Consider the following 24,745-nt stretch of genomic DNA (forward strand, 5'->3'; position numbering starts at 1 on the left):
AACAACTCATTTACATTACATTACATTTTAACTTGTTTTTGTTTACTGAAAGCTGTTACACAATTAAATATTGAATTTTTCTCTCCCCCACCCCCCGCAGGATTCTTGGAAGCAGTACACTGAAAATGTCTATTTTAGGGCTAAAAAAGAAACAGCCGAAGACTTTTAAAGTCAAAGTTGTCACCATGGATGCTGAGATGGAGTTCAGCTGTGAGGTACTAAATTTACGTCAATATTTCAAACTAATCAATGCTTCATCCTTCTCTACAGGAAAAGTTGTTTTATTTTTATGATCTGGTTAATGTTGAGCCATATGTTGTTTTTTAAAAATTGTTTATTGTCTCATAAATTTAGCTGAGTCAGATTCCCGGATTAGCTCACTGAATAATGACCTAAACAGCCTTGGACATTTAATAATAGTACTTATACCTAAGTGATGGCATACTTTTTAGATGTTGCATTTTCTGGTTTTACAGATCTGGCATCTGTGCATTGCAGTTTGAGAGAAAATAGAAAGAAGTTGAACTTGTTTCTTACATATAATTATTAAAGGTGTTTTACAGCTTCCTTAGAAAAGCATTAGTTAAGCTTTTCCCAAGGAAATATTTTAGTACACAAGTTGTCTCTCTAAGCTGTCTAATCTTAAGACAATTTGTGTAGAATTGTCGATTTCAATATTTTATGTCAATAAAATCAGGATGCATCTTTTTTTTTTTTTTTTTTTACATCTTCACTTACCCCTTGCTGATTTTCTCAGGTCAAGTGGAAAGGCAAAGACCTTTTTGACCTGGTGTGTCGCACTGTTGGTTTGAGGGAAACCTGGTTCTTTGGACTCAGGTACACAGTAAAGGATACCTACGCTTGGCTGAAACCAGAGAAACGAGTGAGTAAAGATGGGGGTTCCTGGGTTTGTCCTACTGGCTCAGGATTGGGAAAAAAACACACACACACACATTAATTATAATTTTTAGTACTATAAGGTTAAAATCTTATGCACAATTCAGATAGTTATTTGTTTGCAGCATTTGAAATGTAAATTATTGGTGACATCCTGGAGTTGTTTTCTCGGATAAACAGTCAAAATCTGTAAAATAACAGAAAGTAAATACAAATACTGAAAGGCAGAAACTAACATGCGCTCTACTTTCTTGCCTGATAAGTTTTTTACATATTTACATTTAATAAAATATAAAGTCAAGTTTTGTAAAAACAAAGACACTGATCTTAGCATTATATTTTAGTGTTTGTGCGTGTTGGTCGAACAAAAACACTTATATGGTTCTCTATTATTGTTTTACTTTTCATCAAGGTCTTGGATCAGGAGGTCCCCAAGGACTCTCCCATAACATTTCATTTCCTGGCTAAATTCTTCCCAGAAAAGGTAGAAGAAGAGCTGGTGCAAGAAATAACTCAACACCTCTTCTTCTTACAGGTAATTCAGCTGAAAACCTCTCCCTGAAAGCATAATTTGATCTGATGTGTTTGAGCACAAACACGGTTATAGATTTGTTAGTGTAGGTAAAATGTTTCAGGAAAGGAATTGAAAAATGTAACTTGCTCATACAAGTCCTCAAACTGTTGTACAGGTCAAGAAACAGATCTTAGATGAAGAGATATTCTGTTCCCCAGAAGCATCTGTTTTATTGGCATCATATGCAGTCCAAGCCAAGGTAAGAAGGCCCATTCTTTCATTTGCTGCAACTGTAGTATGATTATCCTGGCTGTATACTGCAAAAGTGTAAAGCACAGTGTGTATTCTATTTTCAGCTAGACTTGATATTAAGTTTTTTGTGATATGAAAAATAAGCATTAATATTGACTTTCTCCCCTTCTTTATCATCCGTTTCCCCCTCATTTCCAACTGGCTGTTCTGTTTTCACTCTCAGTACGGGGACTATGACCCAAATTTTCACAAGCCGGGTTTCTTGGCCCAAGATGAGCTTTTGCCAAAAAGAGTGAGTCAACAGTACATCTTTCTGTGCACATTTCACTTCATACAAAAGCTGAACATAATGGTTATTCACTTGGTCTTCTTTAATTCAGTTTTAAGGTTTTGTTTTTTAAATACTCATACAGATGTGCAGTGAAATGTAAAGACTGGTCCAAAGGCCATGCAATAACAATAAACACTCCAGTTAATTGCCTGTCTGTTTACCTTGCTTTCGCACTGGCTGACTTTCGTCTGATATTGTGTGTACATATAGTATATTTACAGGGATGGGATCTGTCTTCCTCTCCTGCCCCTTCTTGTCCTCAGTGTCAGCTATCACAGCACTTGCAGCCTACGCTAACGGTTGAAACTGATAGGGCTCTGTACCAACGTGGTTGTTGCCTACAGGACACTCCAAAGGAGAAAAGTTCTCTACTTCAGATCTCATTATATCTGCCCAGATAATCTTGTAGTATGAGTGTCATTAAGCTGGACCTACTCTGCTTTCATTGTATATTTGGCCATCTACGAAACTCATGCTGTGGTATCTCTTGTCATTGTTCTGCAGCTTCGTCAAGTCTAATATTTCCAATAACCTTACCACCACAAAACATGTGATGGAAAATTTTACACTATGTGTACTATTCGTGTCTCATATAATCTGTCATATATAAATGTGTTGAAATGTATGAGAACACTGCACGCACAATACTTCTGATAAGGATGTTTTGTCTTCTTTTCCTCAAGAATAGTGGATAGGCTCTTCCCATGACCCCAGGGACAGATTGTACCCTGCCAAGTAAACAGTTATCCTGTTGTGATGTGATAGGGGTGTGTTCTGGAATGGATAAATATTCATGTTTTTCTTTACTCTGGGCTTCTTTCTCTCCACATCGTATGAGAGAGGAGTCTTTGAACGCTGCAAATAAATACTCATTGAGACCAGATCGATCTTGGAGGTTTTTGTAGAATAGATCTTCTTCTCTTTTTATCTCACTCTTTAACAACAGGAAAATTCCACAATACACTCTATTTATTTATTTATTTTTTAAAAAAGAGAATAAAAAGAACACGTAAAAAAACGACATGTTTTTTGGTATACATAGTCAATTTGTGGAGTGGTTTAAAAACAGAAATTAAAGAGTGAAGTCCACACAATAGATTTGAAAATATATATTTGCATGTTTTTGAAACAGATATTAAGAAAGGAAAAAAGAGTTCTCTACTTTTATTTTGTATTTTAAAAGGAAAATTGATTAACCACTTATTTTTTTATGTCTGTTTCAGGGACGAAAATACAGTGACTAAAAGATGTGGGGAAAAAAAGTGGTTTGAATTCTCATGTTAAGATGAGACTTCTTGTGCATTTCTTAAAAATATTATGCAGCTGGTTGCTCAAGAAGCTATTCTGCACTCTTTGTTTTGCTACGTTGCAAATATCAATGCTCACAACACAAGGCTCACAGAATTATAATTTAAAACAAATCAGCTTTATTTGAATAGAACTACAGGAAACAAGTGAAATAATCATTTCCTGTGATCCTATATTTTTTCCATAGGTATTAATGCAATACCAAATGACAGCAGATATGTGGGAGGAGAAGATTACAGCTTGGTATGCAGAGCACAGAGGCATTGCCAGGTAAGACTAACCTCGGAAACCTTTTGAAATCCAATCTGTAAAGAAAAAAATAATGCCTTCATAGAAGGTGTAATCTTAGATTCAGTAGTTCTGGAGCAATGAATGTGTAATAGTTTTATACAATTTCTCTTCCTGATTTTCCACCATTTACACAGGGATGAGGCTGAGATGGAATATCTGAAAATCGCTCAGGACCTTGAGATGTATGGGGTCAGCTACTTTGCCATCACTGTGAGTGTAAATTACTTACTCCTCATTCTGTCAATCTAGGTCAGTTATACATCCAACTACACACATTGCTGTCATGCTGCTTTACATTTTTGTTTTGCATGTTACATTAACAGCAAAATAAGAGGGACACAGACCTGTTGCTTGGAGTAGATGCCCAGGGCCTTCACATCTACAGTCCCAACAGTAAACTCAACCCGAACAAGTCCTTCCCTTGGAGCGGCATCCGCAACATCTCTTACAGCGAAAAAGAGGTTAAAACCAGCATTGAGGCAGGATATTCTGTGTTTCCTGTTTTTTTCCAGTTGATTTGTCAAAAAAAGTGTTCCACAGCTTGTGGCAACAGCTCTTTCAATTGTTTAATTGGATTGTAATGTTCTTCATGTCCTCATCACTGTCCTGTTGATTAAGACAACACATTTAGTCTTACTGTTGTTAAGGCATCATGGTTGTTTTGTTGTGAAAGAATGCTTAGAAATAGACTTTATAAAAAAAATAAGCTTTGTAACTTTCTTGTATCTCAGTTCACAATCAAACCTCTTGACAAGAAGAAAGATGTTTTCAAGTTCTACTCTTCTCAACTGCGTGTCAACAAACTGGTTAGTTTACCTCTTTGTCCAAGTTAGTCTTCAACTATAACACAGTTAAAGGAAAGTCACGTGAAAAAAGATGTTGCTGTTTTACTTGTATCATTAGATCCTACAGTTGTGCATTGGTAATCATGATCTGTTCATGAGGAGGAGGAAGGTTGACTCTATCGAAGTGCAGCAGATGAAGGCTCAAGCTAAAGAGGAGAAGGCTCGGAAGAAGGTTAGCCCTCTCTTAGCTCCACCGGAGTAATGAAAGACACAAACAAGACAGGATGGACAGTATTCTTAAAAGCATCAATCCTAATTATTTAAACATCGTTGATTTTCTTCATTTAGATGGAACGGCAGATACTGGCACGGGAAAAACAGATGAGGGAGGAAGCAGAACGAGCAAAAGAAGAGATGGAACGTAGACTCTTCCAGCTGCAAGACGAGGCACGATTGGCCAATGAAGCACTGGTGAGTTCTTTAGACAAACTGCATTACGTCTTTGTAAGCTCCTGTAAGGACGACAAACTTAAGACTGCACTTGAAATTGCAACAGATAAGTCATGAAAACAATAAATTCTCTTGACATATATGTAAATAGTTTGTACAATGTTTTCTGTTTTATATTTCAAACTTAATGTATTTTGCCTAGCTGCGATCCGAGGAGACAGCGGACCTCCTGGCAGAGAAAGCTCAGATTGCTGAGGAGGAGGCCAAGCTGTTGGCCCACAAAGCTGCAGATGCTGAGCAGGAGAGGCAAAGGTTAGAGGTCACTGCCATGAAGACCAAGGAAGAGAAGAGGCTGATGGAACAGAAGATGAGGGAGGCAGAACAGCTGGCTGTCAAGCTGGTTGAGCAATCGGAGAGGAGGTTTGGCATCATCTTCACTCGTGTTACAAGTTATATATCTGAACATTTACCTTGACTTTTATGGCTTTAAGTTCAAATGCCTCCTTTACAGGTGTTTTCCCTTAGGGGAAAACCTGTGAGTTTAAGAAGAAGAAGAAGTTATACTTTATTAATCCCACGAGGGGAAATTCGGTTTACACTCTGTCTAACACACACATAGGCCGAGATACACACTCATGCACAAACAGGGTTCCAGTGACATGCATTAATGGAGAGGTCTCAGAGTGAGGGGGCTGCCCACAGCGAGCGCTCCAGAGCAGTTTTGGGGTTCGGTGCCTTGCTCAGGGGCACCTCGGCAGTGCTCAGGAAATGGACTGGCACCTCTCCAGCTACCAGACCAGTTTCCGGGCTTGGTCCGTGCCGGGACTTGAACCGGCGACCCTCCGGTTCCCAACCCAAGTCCCTACAGACTGAGCTACTGCCGCCCCAAAAAAAAAAAAAAATTAATCGCTCTACAAATAGCAAATGTTCTAATCTAATGGATAATAATAATGCCAGTCACTAGTTACCAATTTCAATGACTTCATGCAGAATAAATGAAAAACAAATTATTCTGCTTGCATACTCCAGAGTATGCGCTGCATATTTATTCAGCAATACTCAGCAGCCTTGAACAAACCAAACCTTTGCTTCCAGGTTGAAAGAGGCAGATCACCTGAAACAGGACCTGACTGAGGCAAAGGATGCTGAGCGGAGAGCCAAACAGAAGCTTCTGGAGATCACCAAAACAACATATCCTGTACGGTGATGATCATATACTTACCTTAGTGCACTCTGCAGTTCCTTCATAGTTTATATTTCGGTAATGAACGAGGCCTCTCTTTGTTTAAATGGCTGTTGCCTCATGTAAACGTTGAGTTTATTGCCTTTCATAAACTAATGCGGTTGATTAGCGACAGTACTACAAACTGTTTACAGATTAGATTCAAGTACAATATGAGTCAATTTATTGGGGTTTTAGGACAATTTTGAAGTCATTTTTAGAAAGACATGTATTGTTAATTTCAAAACTGTACTTATTTATTCCCAACAGTGACAGATTTCTTATGTAATCCATAAATCAAAGTACGTTTGATCTCGAGAGGTTTTGTGAAATTTCCCGTCTGATCAGGGGACGTTCACGAGTGAAATCTGTTTGTGTGCGGTGTGTTGATGTTGCCGTGTGGCTGCACACCACACACCGTACAACCAAAACTGTGAAACCGCCCATTATTTATCAGCATGTGTGTGGTCTCTAAGGTTTGGCTGACAATTTTAAAATCCTGCCATGTGAACCAGGCATTAGCTGTGAGATGTGTGAGCACAGCTTTATTAATACTTGGTGGTAAAAATGACAAGCTTGTCTTAATCTTTACAGCAAACAAGAAAAAACAAAATATTTACAGCAATTTCTTGCATTCAAAAAATTAGCAATTGTGATTTTTTTTGTACAGTTGTCTTTTATTTTATGCAGTTGCTGAATAAAACTCATGAAACCAAACCTAAAAAAAATCAAAGCCGAACTAACTGTTAGCCTATTTTCCATTGTGCCAACAGTTAGTTAGAAATTGCATAAATACTTCTTTTAGCTTCACAAGTCACCATCTGTTTGTCGTCCAGCTCATAGCAGCCTACTCTACACCCCCCGCTCCCCCCGCTCCCCCTGAAGCCGTCGACTGTGCCTATGAATCTGCATCGACACGCCTCGACTTCAAAGACTCTGATATGAAACGACTGTCTATGGAGATTGAGAGAGAGAGGTGAGTGTAAATCTTCAGCAATTTTGTCTGGTGTGACAGTTTAACTCTGCTTGTTAATGATATGTTTTATCCATTCGTGCAGGCTGGAGTACATGGAAAAGAGTAAACACCTGCAGGATCAACTGAAAGAGCTGAAGACAGAGATTGAGTCTCTGAAGCTGGAGGAGCAGCAGCAGCAGGCCGGCCTCTACAACCACCGCAGTGAGGCTAGGGGATACGTCCAGGAGCCTCCTGTCTACATACCTCACAGCAATGTACGTATGACAACTTGAATTTTTATATCTGAAAGAATCTAGAAATAATACTCCTGAGTCATGTATAGATCCAATGGTGCCAAATGGTTGGAAGGCACTTTGAAAGACAACATATCAGTAAAAATAGGCTATGTAGGTTATGTAGGCAACTATTGTGCACACCTTTAAGCCAAGCTGGGGTAAAATAACAATTATTAGGCCCTGTGTCTACCTAGCCTTTTTCTCAGTGTCACCACATTTTTTCAATTGTTTTCAATGGGTAGAGAGCATTTGCACCAGAAAGCGGCCACCTGGAGAAAAATTACAACACTCTGTGCCTTTTTAAGAAGCATTCTGCCTTTTTTGTGCGGCTGCTTCAAGCGGTAAAGTTTTAAAAGTGAACATCTTTTAACTTCTTCTAACTTTTCAGAAAGGTGCTGTTGACATCACTGGCGCTCTTTTTCAAATGTATGACATTTCCCGTATGTTAGCCTCCTATGGATCGTACTTAAATTCACATCCTCTTTGCTCGGTGTCTGATCAGGTATAAACAATGTCAAATATAAAGACATGACGGACATGCAGCGCTTTTCTTTTCAGCGCACAAATATTTAATGCAAAGCACATTCAGTGCTTTTCTGCCTGCAAAAAAACCCCGCTAGGTTTCCTGTTTAAATAAACAAAACTGTTCTGGTGCTTGAAAAATTTGAAATGTGGTGCGCATGAAGTAGTGATGGAAGGTATCAATGACATCTTTTCTTGTATTTGCAGCGCAACTCTGCGTACATGTCTCAAATGGCCTACTTTGAAGAGGTTTGAGTCTAATCCTGCAAAATGAGGGAGGAGGACACTTGCTGTTAAGGCTCAGTGCTATCTCTAAAGGTATGGTAAATTGACAGACACGTACATACGGCATGACTATGTGCTTTGGAAAGACTTTGAAATCAACCGAAGCAACAGACATCTACTACTGTTTCACAGGCTGTCCTATGTGTTGGGGCTGAGGATGGAGGTATGAACAAGTTCTGATTAGCTGATAGTGTTTTTTCTTTTTTTTTTGTTTACAGCATACATAGCTGACAATCACATCCTAACGACAAATAACACATGAATACCTTCACAACATTTTGGAAAGGACTGAAGTTCAAATGTGTCACAGACAGGTTTAAGGTACATTTCCTACATTAGATTAAATCCTGTAATTTAAGTAATTTCTCATTAGAAATACAAAGATTTGGCTCATTTTCTTTCAAAGAAGCAAAGGGATTCTCAAACGCTTTTAAAAAGAATACCTTTAAAGATAACCAAATGCCACAGTAAATGAGTACTGAGTCATACATTAGCACGCTTTCGTTGGGTAAGACTTAAAAAACTCCTCTTGGATGAAGTGTAGTTCGAAAACTCAGTCATGAAAATTTGTTGCAACTCCAAGCAAATTGAGTAGAGTAAGGAAAGTGTCAAGATGTGACGAAGTAAACATTTCAAATGCAGTGTTTCTCTTTGTTTTTCATATGTATTTACTTATTGGTCCTTACATGCTATTACTGACATCCAAACAGTGCCTTTTTTGTCATTAAGATGGTTAAAGGGTCAACCATTTCAACCTTTGTGTGTTTTGTTTTCAGTGCCTTAAGTTTATTTTTGAAATATTTGATTTACTTGGGTTTTAACTTGTATCATGTTGTTACTGTGCTTAACCTTAGAGTTGCATTAATTTTGGGATTAATGTCATATCTAGACTGATTGAAAGAAATAGCAGATTGATGGCTTTCTTTTGTTTTGTTTTTTTATCCTCAGCTTATGTCCTTCTCAGGGTGTTGGCGACAATCACTGAAGCTTTGAGTCTCTGTGTGTGTTTCCCACTTTAATTATTAGCTCGATGTTTACTTTTAAAGGGTTATTTTAAGTTCCAGTATTAATTCATGTGTTAAAGTCAGAACATGTCACAAACACAGAGATTAGAAAACCTCTATAAACATTTAATTTGGACACTCCTCATTAGATCTTACAAACAGAGAGACTGAAGGCCAGATTTCCAGCCAGGCATCCAACATATCTTAATTGAATTTTTACTTTAGCAGGAAAATATTCTGACTCAAGATATACAAACTCTTTTTTCAGGAGGGTCCTGGCCAAGACGCCAGAATAAAAGTTTCAGAGAGAACAAAGACATGTTTTCTTATTTGGATCGGTGTATTGTATGTACTTCATTATGAACTGAACATTGATGTTTTTATGGCTATAAATGATTGAGTGTCAAACCTTGGTCTTTGTTTTAAATGAGATTGTGTTATTGTTTAGTTAAAAACACATGGGCTACATGACTTAGCTTGTATCTTTAACTTTATTTATTTTTGACTATAAATCCCCAAATAATATCACCATACACTCTTATCAGGTCAGTCATTGTGGGTTCTTGCTTGTATTCAATTCAGTATTGGTTGTTGTTTTTCTGAAATGGTCATTTCCTGCCAAGCTTAAAATGATTTTTTTTTCTCTGTGTTATTGAAGGGATTTGTTTGATTTGTGTCAAAAAACTCTTTTGCTCAACTAATTTCTTTTTCAATGTTTTTTCAACCACACGTTATTGTACATCCACATGTGTATGTCTTTTTCTTGCAACATTGATCATTCATAGCGGTTTTATTTTCTATCTGATATCTGGCAGACAAAGAGCTGTTTTTAAATTGATAATGATGCACGTTTGCATTAGACATTTTAAAATGTATAATATTCAGTTGAATTTGCATAAAATAACATTCACTGTATTTAAAATAATACAATGATTGATTGGCATCTTGACAATTGAATGATTGAATGTGCCATATTAAACTTCACTTACATTCTTTACCAGTGTGTATGGATTTTTCAATAAATCAAATCACAGGTGATAACCAGGAGGTGGACTTCCTTTGGGTTTTTACCCTAACGCTAATTATCCAAACATCCAAGAATTTAAACCAGTTTGTACTGGGAACAACATCAAGGGAATCTTGTTCTATCAACAGATTAGTTTATGCTTCCAACTGATGAGATTAAAGAAAGTAAGATATAAAAATAAAAGGCATATTAAGGGGTTTCTTTCAAGATAGACAGATCGATCGATAGATGCTTTATTGATCACAAGGGAAATTCAATGTGAACATTTTAGCCATGTGCAGCACAGTTGACATGTTGCTCATGTGGCATTATATCTAAGTAGCTTAGTACGTATTGGGTTAATGGTTGAAGTCCCAGTGCGGACCAAAATACGAAAGTTGTTCTGGTAGCTGGAGAGGTGCCAAATACTGCTGAGGTGCCCTTGAGCACAGCAACAAACCCTGGTTTGCTCCCTGTGTAACAGCCCCACTCTGACATCTTTCCAGTAATGCATGTCCACAGGTCCTACATTTGTGAGAAGTATGTCCCTAAAAAATAATAGCGTTAACCTGACTTTTACTCAGTGATTAATGAAATATTTCAAAAGAAAAAAATCCAAAAAATGCAGCAAAGCCCAGCTCTGATTCACTTTAACAGTTAACTGAGAATCCATTCAAAATGTAAATATTTAATTTGATAAAATAAAGAATATGCTTGTGTGCGCTGTAATAGTTTGTATTGGTATGAAAACTTTTTTTTTTCCATCTCCTATTCCAAAGCCTATTATTATGGCCATGTTGTGGCGATGAAGTTCAGTTCTGCTTTTTGTGTTGTTAAGTTTAGTACAGTTAATCAAATCGTACTACTAAGGTAAGCATACTACTCCTTATCAATGGTCAAACAAGAACGTCTACTTAAAAATGCACATTTACATTGTTTAGGCATCTTTGATGACATGACTGAGACATCATTCAGGTGACACATAGGCTACTTGATTTGGATCAGCTGTAGGGTGATGATCAAAGAGTTCTCTTGAGTGTCAATGAGATTTTGTTCTTAGCTACAAACTAATCCTAGCTAAAAAAAATATTTGGTTAATGTCACAATCTGTCACCCAAAAAATGCTGAAGTGGATTTTAGATTCTTTTAAAAAAGTTGGTAAATGAGGCCCATTGTTTTAGTATTCTGGTTTACCACCAGAGGGCTCAAAAGATCATATAATCACTTTCATTTGGCATTAGTGACTTACAAAGTAGTTTATAGGAAAGTAAGAGGTAGGGATGCAACAACACAGTCATACCACGGTTCCTCGGTCTACTGGTCTTTACTGCTCAGTTTGGTTCTGACGGCCCGGGCTGTTAAAGTGTTTCCAGTGTTAAGTGTTTTGACGGTTCAGAAAAATGACCATATGACTGTGTTCATGAGTTTATAAGGCTTATATGGTGCCTTATACTATGTACATTGTCGTATCTGTAAAATTGCTTCAGGATTTACTTCTCTCTGCGCTCCAGTGCTGTGCTTTCCACGCTGCAGCTGGATGCAGACAGTGGGTGTTAATGGACGAGGGAGCACAAAGCCCTCACACACCGAAGCGTACATCCAGTACACACATCTGGTGGAAGTTTTACTGGGTGATAGCATCGCAGATGTGAAGAAATATTGGAAACGTTTCCATTTAACTAAGCGATACGTGTAAAACAATGTTTACAGACAGTCATTTGTTTGTTTACCATTTTCTCTTCCTTGTCATTAGACTTGATGATGAAAGCGAAATGTTTTTAAAGACGGCTATGCTTCCTCAAGTCGTAGCTGCTGCTCACTGCTTGCAATGCCTAAAGTAATGTTGTTGTCAGCAATACCAAACTTTGGTCCTTGGTGATTGGCAATTAACTTACTTAGTGGGGTTTACTCATCCCTGCATGCTGACTCACAGGCAGAACCAATTTAGAGAGCAATACAATGCATGAAAAACTAGTTAAACACCAAACCGTAAAAACAATAATGTAAAACAAGCTATTCACAAGTCAGTACTGAACCATAGATGGCCGTACCGCATGGTTCAATATTTTATTGAGACTCGTTGCATGCCTAGTAAGAGGTTTAAAAGGACTATCAAAATGTCCTAATAGAGGACTTTTTTTTAAATCACTTAATAGTGTGTAATAAGTAATGACATAGAAGAAAAAGATTTTGACTTGATACTTTAAATCTTATGAAATACACTAAAAGCTCTCAGGAGAAGTGGGGATTTTTATTTCTAAATCTTCATAGCTGCTTGTACTTTTTACTTTAGATTTATTTTGTATTTTGAGGCTCTTTGCCTTTATTTGCGAGGACAGTGGGAGTGCGGGGAAGGACCTGGAGGAAAGGACCCACAGGCCTTGCATCAAATCATTGGAGGCCTTGTATTTAACACCCGTTTCATATGCTCTGCATTTATCAGGAGTACAGCTTGTGTTTAGAATATTACATTCTTATTAATAGTTTGATATTTTCATTGCTGCTTGTTATTCTCAGTCATTGCCTATCTCCAGACTTAAAGACCAGACTATGGAGCACTGAGATTGAGCTTTTAATAAATAAATCCAGGAGTAACTAGCCAAAAAAGAAAACACAGGTGATAATGGCAAACATTGTCATTACAAAGTGACCTTTTCAGTCCAGACCATGATTCATGATAGAAATGTTTTTGTGTTCATAGAGAAACCAAAAGGCACTTTATAGCCCTGAGTACTCCTCGAGTTATTTGCCCATATACCCCAGATTAAAACCTTAAACCTTAAACCTTAAACCTAAACCTAACCTTAAAACATCAAAGGTCTCACTTCAACTACAGGTAATATAATGCAGTCATGGAAATATTGAGCAATACACCACACTGTTCTGGCTGTTTCTGTCCTTATTAAGGAAGCTGTGACACCAGCGTTGTTGGCAACTCAAAATCAATGTGTTCCACAATTCACAATCCAACATGATGGAGTTTGTGGTCTTACCCAAGTGTTTTCTTTACACATGTATATGCATGTTTTTAAATAGGGCAAAATGAGGTGGACTGTTGGCCCCATTGCAATACAAATTAAACTCTCCCTATCAGTGATTGATGGTAAATTGACTTTTTTTGCACAACATGTTTAAATGGCAATGATAGATCTGCCTCGACCAGATTATGATTACACTCACAAAATTATTTCCAAGAACCAAAAAAAGAGTCAGGGAGATAGGTGGATGAAGGTGTGAGTTTCCCCTCACAGAAACTCATCACATCACCATGTGCAGCAGCCACAGTGATCTCAGATTTGGAAGAATGAGAATCATTCAGAGAGTTCATTTGACCCCTAGATTGGTTCGCAACCTTTTTAACTATGGAAACCCTGAAACTGTTTCTCACATCTGTGTTCGCTGACTGTCTGATGGTATATGGCACACAGATTAGAGTGATATGAGAGAAGGGGCATGGGTACATTAAGAGATCCGATTGCATTCTCAGCAGCGCTGTCGGAAATTGTGTCCTACACAGAGAGAATGAGAGAATCTTTGAATGCGTTTTGTTTTGAAGGCATTAAAGGAGTGAAGTAATTGGATGCTGAAGGCCTCGTCTCAGCAGAAGCTAAAATGCAAATACTTTTCTCTCCATGAACGTGATGCATGTGATGACTATAAAGTCAGGTGACAGGTTGTCATCAAGGAAATTCACAACCAAGTGGTTAAAATAAAATGCTTTTCTTTCACACTTCCTCACACATTCAATACAAACGGAATCAAGCCATTTTTTCCCGTAGAATTATATAAGGAAGCCGAGTTACACACAGATTAGAGGGCTGACGTATCAATCAATCAATCTTTATTTGTATAGCGTCAATTCATAATGAGTATTATGTATGGCTTCTTCAGAGATGTTGATCCCATCATGACTGCTCTGCCCCACTGCAGCTAAAAGTGTGCTACTTTCATGCTTGGAAACACCTTGATGAACATGGCAAGGAATGACAGAGGCTCTGAGAAAAAAAGTGTACACTAACAATTGTCATCGAGGAGAAATCAATGCTCACTGATGAGTTGTTCTTTTTAAACGCAGAATTGCAGGGTTGGCAGCTCTCTCAGAACGCTCTGTTTTGGTATGTGTCTCTTTAAATACAATGAGACCCTCCTGAGTTTTTCCCGTAGACGCTGTCACTCCTCTGTAGAGACAATGAAAATGGCGGACCTGTGCACAAGTTTTGCTCAGGCTGGAGGTGGAGTCCATGGGTGGAGATACCAGGGGAGGGTAGGGTATTTTCTTACCAGAATCCAACTTGTGATGTCACAAACTGGGAAAATTTGAAACGGAGCAATTTTCTCTGTGTGGTAAGACTCCTGCAGACCACAAACAAAGGACTGGATGGATTTATTTCAAATTTTGTGGGTCGATATACACTCAGGTTACCCAATTATACTGTATTTTCAAAAACACTGTAAAAGGGGATTTTTTCATAATATGTCCCCTAATATGTGCTGCTGCTTCAATTGTGCCTCCTGTGTCTTCTCATGGATCTGGCACACACACACACACACACACACACACACACACACAAGCACAGTACCAACAGAAATACAATCAAAATACAACACAAATACATCTTAAGTAAAGTATGTACATTAAAATTCAGAATGAAGAAATAACTGCTATACTCTATCTTAATACACTCACACAAGTGTTCTGTGCTTAATTTTTAAAGAAACGACAAACAGGGTTAGTTCAATGTAAGTAGCAAATCTCAGTGATTCTGAAGACAATGATAATGTTGCTTGGCAACAGTCAAGTTTCAAACTAGCATCATCTATGTTACTCCTATAACAGCTCTCTCTTTCACTCTTTTTTCGCCAAGTGGCGCTATGAGCACATCAGCTGTGCAAGACACATTTTTAAAAAAGAATTGTTTGGGGTTTCTATTGAAACTAACTGAGTGTCACATATACGGTTTGCAGTGTCAATAGTTGGCCTGCTTTGAAATGTTCATGTTGTTTTCTGCCACTTACATTTTATGTCAATCTCGGTAGTCACTGTATGTAATCTCTTTGCTGATGTGAAGTTATGCAATGAAAGAAAATCCTCCTGTTCTGTCATAGTTTGCATGTGGAAAATGTAATGGCTGTTTTGGTTGCACAGTGTTAATTTCCGTGTCTGACGCTGACCTAGTGGCAGCTGGGACACTTTATTAGGTCATTGAGACATCAATATGATAGATAGATACATAGATAGATAGATACTTTATTGATCCCGAGGGAAATTCAAGGCATCCAGTAGCAGTATACAGACAGGCAGGACACAAGACATTAGTTACAATACACACCCGCTTTCCCCCCTCCCCTCTGTATACAAAATCCCCCAAACAAGATATAGCAGCCCCTATGTGACTAAGAATAAACATAATTATATGTTAAACCTGTGCAGTTAGCATTAGCAGTTAGACTTAAAACTAATATAGCATAACGTACATAACCTGTGAGGAGAGAAAAACATGTGTTGGTTAAAAGAGACCTGTAAACAGTTAAAGAGCCTTAGAAACAAAGTGCTGACCTTCTAGAAACTAGTTACATGTGCATGTACAGAGGTGTTGGAGGTATTGCCAGAGGTGTGAGTACAGTCGTTAAACAGTCAATGCAGGAATGTAAATTGGCTCACCAACTTAAAGGAGCAGTGATTTGCATTAAGTGTCCTAGACAATAACCTGAAACCAGGAGTGCTTAGGGTGATTATCATTGAGTACCCAACTATTGGGGAGCAGATTAGCATTAAGTGTTGAAGACAATAGAGTGAAACTTGACCTAATTAGGGTGATCATGTCAACCCTTACAGATGTAGCATAACACAACAGTAGGATGAAACCAGACATGATTAGGGTGATTATCTTTAAAGTGACCAGTGCTCAGTAAGGTGACTATCAATATGCATTACAGTGTCCAACTGGGGGCTGACTCTGAGGTCAGCAGTGCAGATGAGGAATGAGAAAAAAGTGAAAAAAAGAGTCCAGGGATCACCGTGCGCTTCTTCCCTACCGTGACAGTGACGTGTTGTACAGTCTTATTGCCAGGGGGACGAAAGAGTTCTTGAGTCTGTCCGTGGAGCACGACTGTGACAGCAGTCTTTCGCTGAACATGCTCCTCTGCCCGGTGAAGGTGCTGTGCAGAGGGTGGTGTGTGTTGTCCATGATGGAGAGCATTTTGTCCAGAGACCTCCTCTCTACCACTGTCACCAGTGAGTCCAGCTCTGTACCCACCACAGAGCCGGCCCTCCTCACCAGTCTGTCCAGGCGTGCTGCGTCACTCTTCTTGCAGCTTCCTCCCCAGCACACCACTGCGTAGAAGAGGACGCTGGACACCACAGACTGGTAGAACATCTGCAGCAGCTTTTTGCAGATGTTGAAGGACCCCAGCCTTCTCAGGAAGTACAGACGGCTCTGTCCCTTCCTGCAGGTAGTGTCCATGTTAGGCGACCAGTCCAGCTTGTCATCCAGCTGCAGCCCCAGGTACCCGTAGGTCCTGACCACCTCCACGTCGACCCCGCCGATGGAAACAGGTTCTAGATGTGGTTTCTTCCTTCGGAAGTCCACCACCATCTCCTTGGTCTTGGAGGTGTTTAGCTGCAGATGGTTGGCACTGCACCACATCACAAAGTCCTCGATCAGGCTCCTGTACTCCTCCTCCTGTCCATCCCTGACACAAGCAACTATCGCAGTGTCGTCCGAGTATTTCTGCATGTGGCAGAGCTCAGAGTTATACTGGAAGTCAGAGGTGTACAGGGTGAACAGGACAGGGGAGAGCACGGTCCCCTGTGGTGCTCCGGTGCTGCTGACCACCGTGTCTGATGTGCAGTCCTTCAGTCTGACGTACTGTGGTCTCTCTGTGAGGTAGTCCGTGATCCACCTCACCAGGTGCGAGTCCACCCTCATCTCGGTCAGCTTGTCTCTCAGTAGGAGGGGATGGATGGTGTCGAAAGCGCTTGAGAAATCAAAGAACATGATTCTCATCACGCTGCTCCCTTTGTCCAGATGAGAGTAAGCCCTGTGTAGAAGATAGAGGATGGCATCGTCCACGCCCACCTTTGCCTGGTATGCAAACTGCAGTGGATCCTGTGCGTGTTGTACCTGGGGTCTGAGGTGTTGGAGCAGCAGCCGTTCGAAGGTCTTCATAACGTGGGATGTCAGAGCGATTGGTCTGAAGTCGCCTGGCTCACTGGGGTTCTTCTTCTTGGGGACAGGGGTGAGGCACGAGGTCTTCCAGAGCACAGGAACCTTCCCGAGCCGCAGGCTCATGTTGAAGATGTGCTGAAGTGGCTCCCCCAGCTCAGCAGAGCAGGCCTTTAGCATCCTGGGACACACCTTGTCTGGGCCTGCTGCCTTCCTGGGGCGGAGTCTCTTCAGCTCCTTGCTCACCTGGTCTCTGGTGATGGTGGGGGGGAGGGGGGATGGATTGTCACTGGAGGTTGTATCTGTTCTGGTGGAGGTGTTGGGGGGAGTGAGAGGGGGGGAGGGGGTGTGTAGAGGGGTGCTGGGGGGGTGTAGAGGGGTGCTGGGGGGGGGGGAGGAGTGAGAGGGGGGGAGGGGGTGTGTAGAGGGGTGCTGGGGGGACAGGCACTGGCTGCAGCGACGGGGCTGTCGAACCTGTTAAAAAACAAGTTGAGCTGGTTAGGGTCCCCGTCTTCTGCGTTGTTGTTTTTCTTCTTGCAGCCTGTGATGGTCTTCATGCCCTCCCAGACCTCTCTCATGTTATTCTGCTGCAGCTTCTGTTCTACCTTCCTTCTGTACTCCTCCTTTGCCTCTCGGAGTCTGACCTTGAGTTCCCCCTGCACCCGCTTCAGCTCTGCCTGGTCTCCCTCCTTGAATGCCCTTTTCTTCCTGTTAAGGATCTCCTTGACATCGCTGGTGATCCAGGGCTTGTTATTCGGGAAGCAGCGCACAGTTTTAGTGGGAACCACAACGTCCATGCAGAAGTTCATGTAGTCAGTTGTGCAGTGTGTGACCCCCTCAATGTCATCACCATGGGTCTCTTGTAGGGCACTCCAGTCAGTGGTCTCAAAACAGTCTCTGAGGGCCTCCTCTGCCTCGGGAGACCACTTTCTGAAGGTGCGTGTAGTTATCGGTTGTCTCTGGATCATAGTTTTGTACTGTCAATCAATCAATCAATCAATCAATCAATCAATCAATCTTTATTTGTATGGCGTCAATTCATAATAGGTGTTATCTCGAGACACTTTACAAAAAGCAGGTAGAGGACCTTACTTATTGCTATTTTACAACAGCTTAGCTTAATCCGTCATAGCGTGGCAAGACAGAAACTTCCTTTTAACAGGCAGAAATCTTCAGCAGACCCGGGCTCATGACGGAACAGCCATCTGCTAATCTGTGCTGGGCTTGAAAATGGGATGGGGGAGATGAGACAAGATGCAGAAAGAAGGATAGGATAGGATTGGCACAAAGCTTGTCACAGGAGCTTTAATGTAATTTGTATCAAAATGCCAAACCATGCACAATAGAGGTATATAAGCTTTGTTATGCAAAAATAAACACTAGATATTTTTCTTCATTCTTTACTCCATTTCCAGAAACTTTATGTGGCATATGCTGAATCCCTAAATAAAAAGATGCACTGTTTTTATTTGACAGAAAGTGTAGGAAAGGCTACAACTCAACACAGTTGAGTACATTCCTCTGTCCGGGGGAAATTTTGCTTTTTGGTACGTGTGCACTGTATGTAGACTATGTATTTTTAGTATGTGCCTCTTCTCATTATACCAGCCAAGGCTCCATAACTTACATCTTATTTCTTATTGTATCAACCGGTCAACAACTAGACAGACGGTGACTTCGCTTTGCTGATAAACTTTGTCAATTAGATGCAAATCCATGCAGTAATGACAGAGGAAAAAGCTATCAGCATCAGATTACTGTAACACCCCCCCCCCCCCCCCCCCCCCCCCACACACACACACACACATACACACATACATATAAACATGAAAGCCTAACTTTCTTCTTTAAAACCTGCTAACATGCACACACATATTAAGACCCTGCAGTGTAAATGTCTTCCCTCAGTTGCTTAGTAATTCACACACAGTCTGAGTCAGCTGCAGCACAAGTTGCTGTCAGGGCAATCCTCTACAGAAATTGAATCAAGCCAATCATCCTCTCAAAATCTAATAATTTTGCAATACAGGTATCCCACTTGGGCCTTTATTAAATAACAGAAGTATTGCATTCCAAAAATATATCTATTTCAGCTTCAAAATATTTCACAACTAAAAGTTTTGGGTTGACTCAACAGTGTTGAAGTAAATGGCATTTGTTAATGTCATTTTCCTAATCAACATATAATGCTCAAAGCAATTCTTTCAAAGAGATAAGCAAAATCCCTGTGAGAGTCAGAGGCAGAAATTTGTCTAATAATTCAGTAGAGATGGTCTGTATGTTTTTTAAACGATTGCAGGTTGTTCATGTGAAGGTGCATGGAGATCACTTAATTTTACACTTAGAGGGAAAGGACGCCTTGTGTCTCTTAAAACATATTTCCTTGCACCTTCTCTCCTTTGCTTTGTTTCCTCGCGTCTCTCAGTGCATCCTTGGGTCCAATGGGAATTTCCACTCCAAAACATTTGAATTCAAGCTTACATTATGATCCACCCCATATTGCGGCATCATTTTCTGCCATGAAGGCCGCCCTCACTCAAAGTAACATTTACAGGTCATTCCACATGAGCTGGGTCAGATATACGTTATGATTAGCATCAACTCTCATTGACTGGAGTCGGAGGTCACTGTATTTGGCTTAGCGGCACAGATCTGGTGAAGGTGACATCTTTATCAGATTATATATTGATAGAAGTGCATTTGTGAGCTTGTTTGTGGCCAAAGTTTTTCCAGAATCCCTATAATCATATAATCATCCCTATAGATAGATAGATGCTTTATTTATCCTATGGGAAATTCAAGAGAGCATCAGTGAACTGCAAGTCATTAGTTGATAAGAAGTTCCTCAGGTTAAGTAAACAATTAGATATTGGCTTTATGAATAATAAATGTTTCCGTCCTTATTTAAACGTGTATATTATTCATCCAATATATTTATAAATCAATTCCCATTTGTGTTGGACATAGACTTAGACTTAGACTGAACTTTATTGATCCTTTTGGGATGACTCCCTCAAGGAAATTTAGGTTCCAGCAGCATATACAATAAAAAATGTAGCAGGTAACAAAAAGTAACAATATAAAGAACAAGATAGAATAAATAATAGAACACTCTTCCGTTGGAAAAAAAAAATACAAAAAATATCATGCTTCCTTACTTCTTTCTGGAGAATTTTACACTGCTGTGTGCAAATGACAATTTTGAGATGATCGTTGCTTACTACCAGATAGATTGTGTTTGAGGTATTTTATCCTCGTAAAATGTTTGCTGATGAATTTTGTGGAGCATTTCGCAGCAAAAGACTGACATATTTGAGTTTGCAGAGACTAAATGCAGAGCTAAAGGAGAGTGAATATTAGACCTACAGTATGGCCAGAAAGAAAACTTCTAAGACTTCTGGACATGTAAAACCAAACTGTTAATATAATAAAAACTCAATAAACACTCAATAAATACACAGGAAGTCCAGTAAGAGTAGTAATGTTCTGGTCCATCAGAGTTTAGGTCAGGTGAGCGGCTCTCGTCTCTGTGCTCAGCTCTGACAGCATCCAAATCTTTTGCATCATGTTCCACTGCCTCTCAGGGATCAATTGCCAAAGAAAATCTATTATAGTTGCTTTAATTACATAGTCTTTAGAAGCCTATTGTTTTTAAGTGGTATTAACAAACATTAGGCCCCACACACTCTGAACTAATTACATTTATGGTGTCATCTGGAGGAGCCAATCTGAGCCACTCCATTTGCTCCAACTCTGCAACCCAAATGTCAATCCTTCACTTGTTCCGCTTTAAGATGTGAATTGGCTTGAACAAAAACAATTTGAAGGAGATGACTCAGCAGAGGAAAGTGCGCACGGCAGATTGATAGATGTCTGTGCAAAGCAACACGCTCTGTTGTTGTCTGAGGCTAATGTGTGTTTGTTTTGGCTCAACCTACTAAATCCTCCGGCTGTTCATTCGATCATCTATGATTTGGCATCTTTTCCCTTTTTTTTTTTTTTTTTTGCAATATTATATTATTATTAAGTGTCTGTAAGTGTATTTGTGTCTGACTATGCTAATTCGGTCTCTGATTTGTCTCCTATATCTCTCCCTCTCTCTACACAGAATTCTCTCTTACTCTGCCAGTCTCCCCCCTGTTATGGCCTACTTCGTCCCTGATCATGTGACCAACTGGCAGCGACAGTGATGAAGTGGAATAACCACAGGTCCAACCATGCTGCAGGGCACTACAGGTTCCATGATGCTCACGTGAACCTCACAGTTTCTCTCGCCCTCTTGAGAATCCTTGTGTCAGTAGTTAACAATGCCTTAGGTGTGTGTTTGTGAAATTGTGTGTGCGTTAGGGTATCGTTTTAAGGGGGGTTGTTTGCACATGTAAGAGAAAAAATTGAGACAAAATGTTTCCTGCTTTCAGACTAAACTTCCATTTGCTTCCAATTTGTTTGATAAATTCAGATGACAGATCTCTATGTAAACATAGTAGATCCCTCATTACAGGGTACATCTGTGCTTTCCTGTTTTGAAGATGCTCTCATCCAATTAAAAAAATAAAGCTCAGTGTCTTGCTCATACTTCAGTTCTTGTTAAAAAAACCCCCAACAAAAACAAAAACATAACTTCAAGGAAAATTTGTTGAATCTTCTGCTTACTTTCTCTCCCCTTTAAATTACACTTAGAAACTTTGTAAGGTCAGTATTATAAGATTAATAATACTCCATCTACAACATAAGGCTGACAAAATGTATTAATGAAAATGCTGCATCTTTTTCCAGACATTTTTTTACCAGCCCCTGAATAAAACTTCTAGGACAAGCTGGGCTGAACTAATATGTGAACCCAGCAGATTGTCATGGTTTTGTCTTGTTTATGTTGTATTTCAGAGTTTAGATTTCAGAACCACAATCAGCTTTATTGGTCAGGTACGTTTAACACACAAGAAATGTAAACGTGCTCTCTTTGTACAAAGGTAAACATTAAATACAATAAACTAAAAATATAAACAAGTAATTGAAGACTAACATGTACAAGACTAAATAAGATAATATTGCATCGGTGAGTAGTGCATCAAGATGATTAATTAAACAGCTTTTTTTTTTTTTCTTACAGTATTATAGTGTGCATAGATGACCATTTAAATTAAATAACATTTTTCCTGTATAATGTTTCCTGTTTTATTGTGTAATTTTTTCCATGTATGATTTCCTTATATGTTCTACTGTAGTTACATTCTTGAGTTCTGTGTCTTCAGTGTCCTCAGTGTTGCGTTAATCCTGCCTGTGTGTTTTCCCTCATGTCTGATTGCCCTGATTGCCCTCACCTGTCTAACCTGTGTTGATTACCCTGTCTATTAAGTTTTTGAGTTTCTTCCCATCTGTGTCAGTTTAGTGTTGTATGTTCCTGTTCAATGTTAGTTTTCCTGGGGCCTGTACTACGACGCGAGTTCAACATATTCAGGGTTTCTTTGGGGGATCTGGCTTCAACTAACTCTGACATAAGAGCTTGTGATTAATAGTCCTACAGAGCTGGTTATCAACCTGATTCGTCAACCCAGAGTTTCAGAATGCGTGTTCACATAAAGGGGCACAATCATCACCGTGTCTGCTGTTAACAGATTGTCATATCTACAAACTCTGATCAAACTACTGTATATTAACTATATAGAGACATTTAAGACTAACTGGCTCCAAAAGACTAAAGTTACACAGCTGTAGCAACAAATGCAGGGAGGACAAAATGACATTAAAAAGAAAAATTGGCGAGTATTAAAGTAAAAACTGCGGCTTATTATATTTGTCCCATCATTAGTTCATTTAGAACTGACTATAATTACTCCTGTTTCTTCTCTGAACTGAAATGTGTTGCTCTGACTCTTTAAAGTGGCGAGTGGGCCTATAACACTTTTGTGTGTGCTTCAGCTGCAGCTCTGATCATCACAAAGAGAGCAGTATGGAGACATTAAACATTAATATGAAAATACAATTTAAAAGCAGACAAAGCTATTCGTAATTGTACATCCTAAAAACACAACTCAAATGCTCCGGTGCTTTTTTGTTCTCTGATATCAGTAAAAAAGAATCATTAACTAAACGGACTATAGCCTAATGTAACATCATGCAGGACTCATGAAGTGTCCTCTCCCCTCTCGATCCGCTCCAGGGGCTCCATGATCTAAAAATCTGATGGTAAGTGAACAGAGATTTTCACTGTTTGCTCTCTAATCTCCAACATAACTTGTTCCAGTGCAGGTTAGGTGTGCAGCATAATTACCATGATGATTTACCCAGATAATAAGTGAACAATCTTCGTAGGACTGAAAACCCAGGGTTGACCCTTAAGTTACCTCGCTAACCTCCAATCCTGCTTCCTAGTACAGGCCCATGTTCCTTGTTTCATTTCATTTCGTGTGGCTCCCTTTGTTTTCTTCTTTTGGACTATTTTTGGATCAGCATTTAAGTAAGTTTTTGTTTGCCTTTTTGTTGAAATAAATAATTTTCTTTTTGCAATTGGGTCCTTCTCTCAGTTTTTTCAATGGTTGTGACACATTAAACATTAAGGAAAATTGTGTGTTTGTACATTCTTCTCTGCAAGATACTGCACAAACATACATTTACACTTAGGCCTTTTAATAAATAAGTAGAAACTTTTATTACAGCGTCAAACTTTTGCTTGTTCACTGCTTTGGTTTTTTTAAAATGTTATGCCCTTTTCAAACAGCTTAAAGTGCCCTAACTAAGATCTGCCATCATGATGTCTTTGTACATTCATATTGATTATGCAAAGGTGTAATGTTGGTGTCCCAGTCTGTGAATTCTTATTGTGTATTGGCATTGCAGAAGCACAACACAGCAGGAGCTCCATGCACACATAGTCAGACAGGCCCATAACACAGCACTGCACTATCCTGCTTGCTCAGCTGATCCCCTCTCATTTCTGTTACACCTCTGTTAATTTCTCTAAAGTTGGTGGTGAGCTTGGTGGTGACTTGCATCTCTCTACTGAGAGAGACAAGTAGACAAGCAACACAGGAACATTTAAGGGATAGGCTGTCTAAAATGTCCCAGACATTTAAGGTAGGGTAGGTAATTTCCCCCAGATACACTTTTTAATGTTTTGGTTGAAATTGTCTTCATGTCCTGACAGTAATTAAGATCTTATGTGCTCTGAAAAAAGAACAAAGAAAATCCATCATCTGTAGCAGCTGTCAGACTGTAAAAACTTCGACCAATGTTGGATGAAGGTTCATTTTTTATTTAACCTATTAAGCCTCTCACATGAGCCTGCACGCATGAGCCCACACTCAAAGCACAAGCTGAAATACGTTTCTCGACCAATGGCGCTAGTGCATGTAAGTGAGGGGCGGGACTTTTTAGGGAGCACAGAGGGGAAGGGTGAAGATGGAGAATAGAGAAATCAAGCTAGTTTTGAAATCAAGCTAGTTTTTGGATCTACTTACAGGC

General features: G+C 39.6%; 1 protein-coding gene across 2 annotated transcripts; it reads left to right on the top strand.

The window, feature by feature from the left end:
• Positions 1 to 100: 100 nt before the first annotated feature.
• Positions 101 to 22,207, top strand: nf2b (NF2, moesin-ezrin-radixin like (MERLIN) tumor suppressor b). 2 transcript variants are annotated; one of them, XM_079356602.1, is made up of 16 exons: positions 101 to 215; positions 758 to 883; positions 1,310 to 1,432; positions 1,587 to 1,670; positions 1,887 to 1,955; positions 3,490 to 3,572; positions 3,728 to 3,803; positions 3,917 to 4,054; positions 4,325 to 4,399; positions 4,497 to 4,610; positions 4,727 to 4,849; positions 5,031 to 5,248; positions 5,924 to 6,026; positions 6,887 to 7,026; positions 7,109 to 7,280; positions 21,393 to 22,207. In XM_079356602.1, the coding sequence occupies exons 1-16, from the start codon at positions 126 to 128 to the stop codon at positions 21,444 to 21,446; spliced, it is 1,788 nt and encodes a 595-aa protein (XP_079212728.1). In that variant the 5' UTR covers positions 101 to 125; the 3' UTR covers positions 21,447 to 22,207. The 2 variants fall into 2 exon arrangements, with proteins under 2 accessions (XP_079212728.1, XP_079212729.1); XM_079356603.1 differs by lacking the exon at positions 21,393 to 22,207 and adding an exon at positions 8,031 to 10,109.
• The last annotated feature ends 2,538 nt before the right edge of the window (positions 22,208 to 24,745 follow it).

Source organism: Symphodus melops, assembly GCF_947650265.1.
Source record: "Symphodus melops genome assembly, chromosome: 11".
NCBI lineage: Eukaryota > Metazoa > Chordata > Actinopteri > Labriformes > Labridae > Symphodus > Symphodus melops.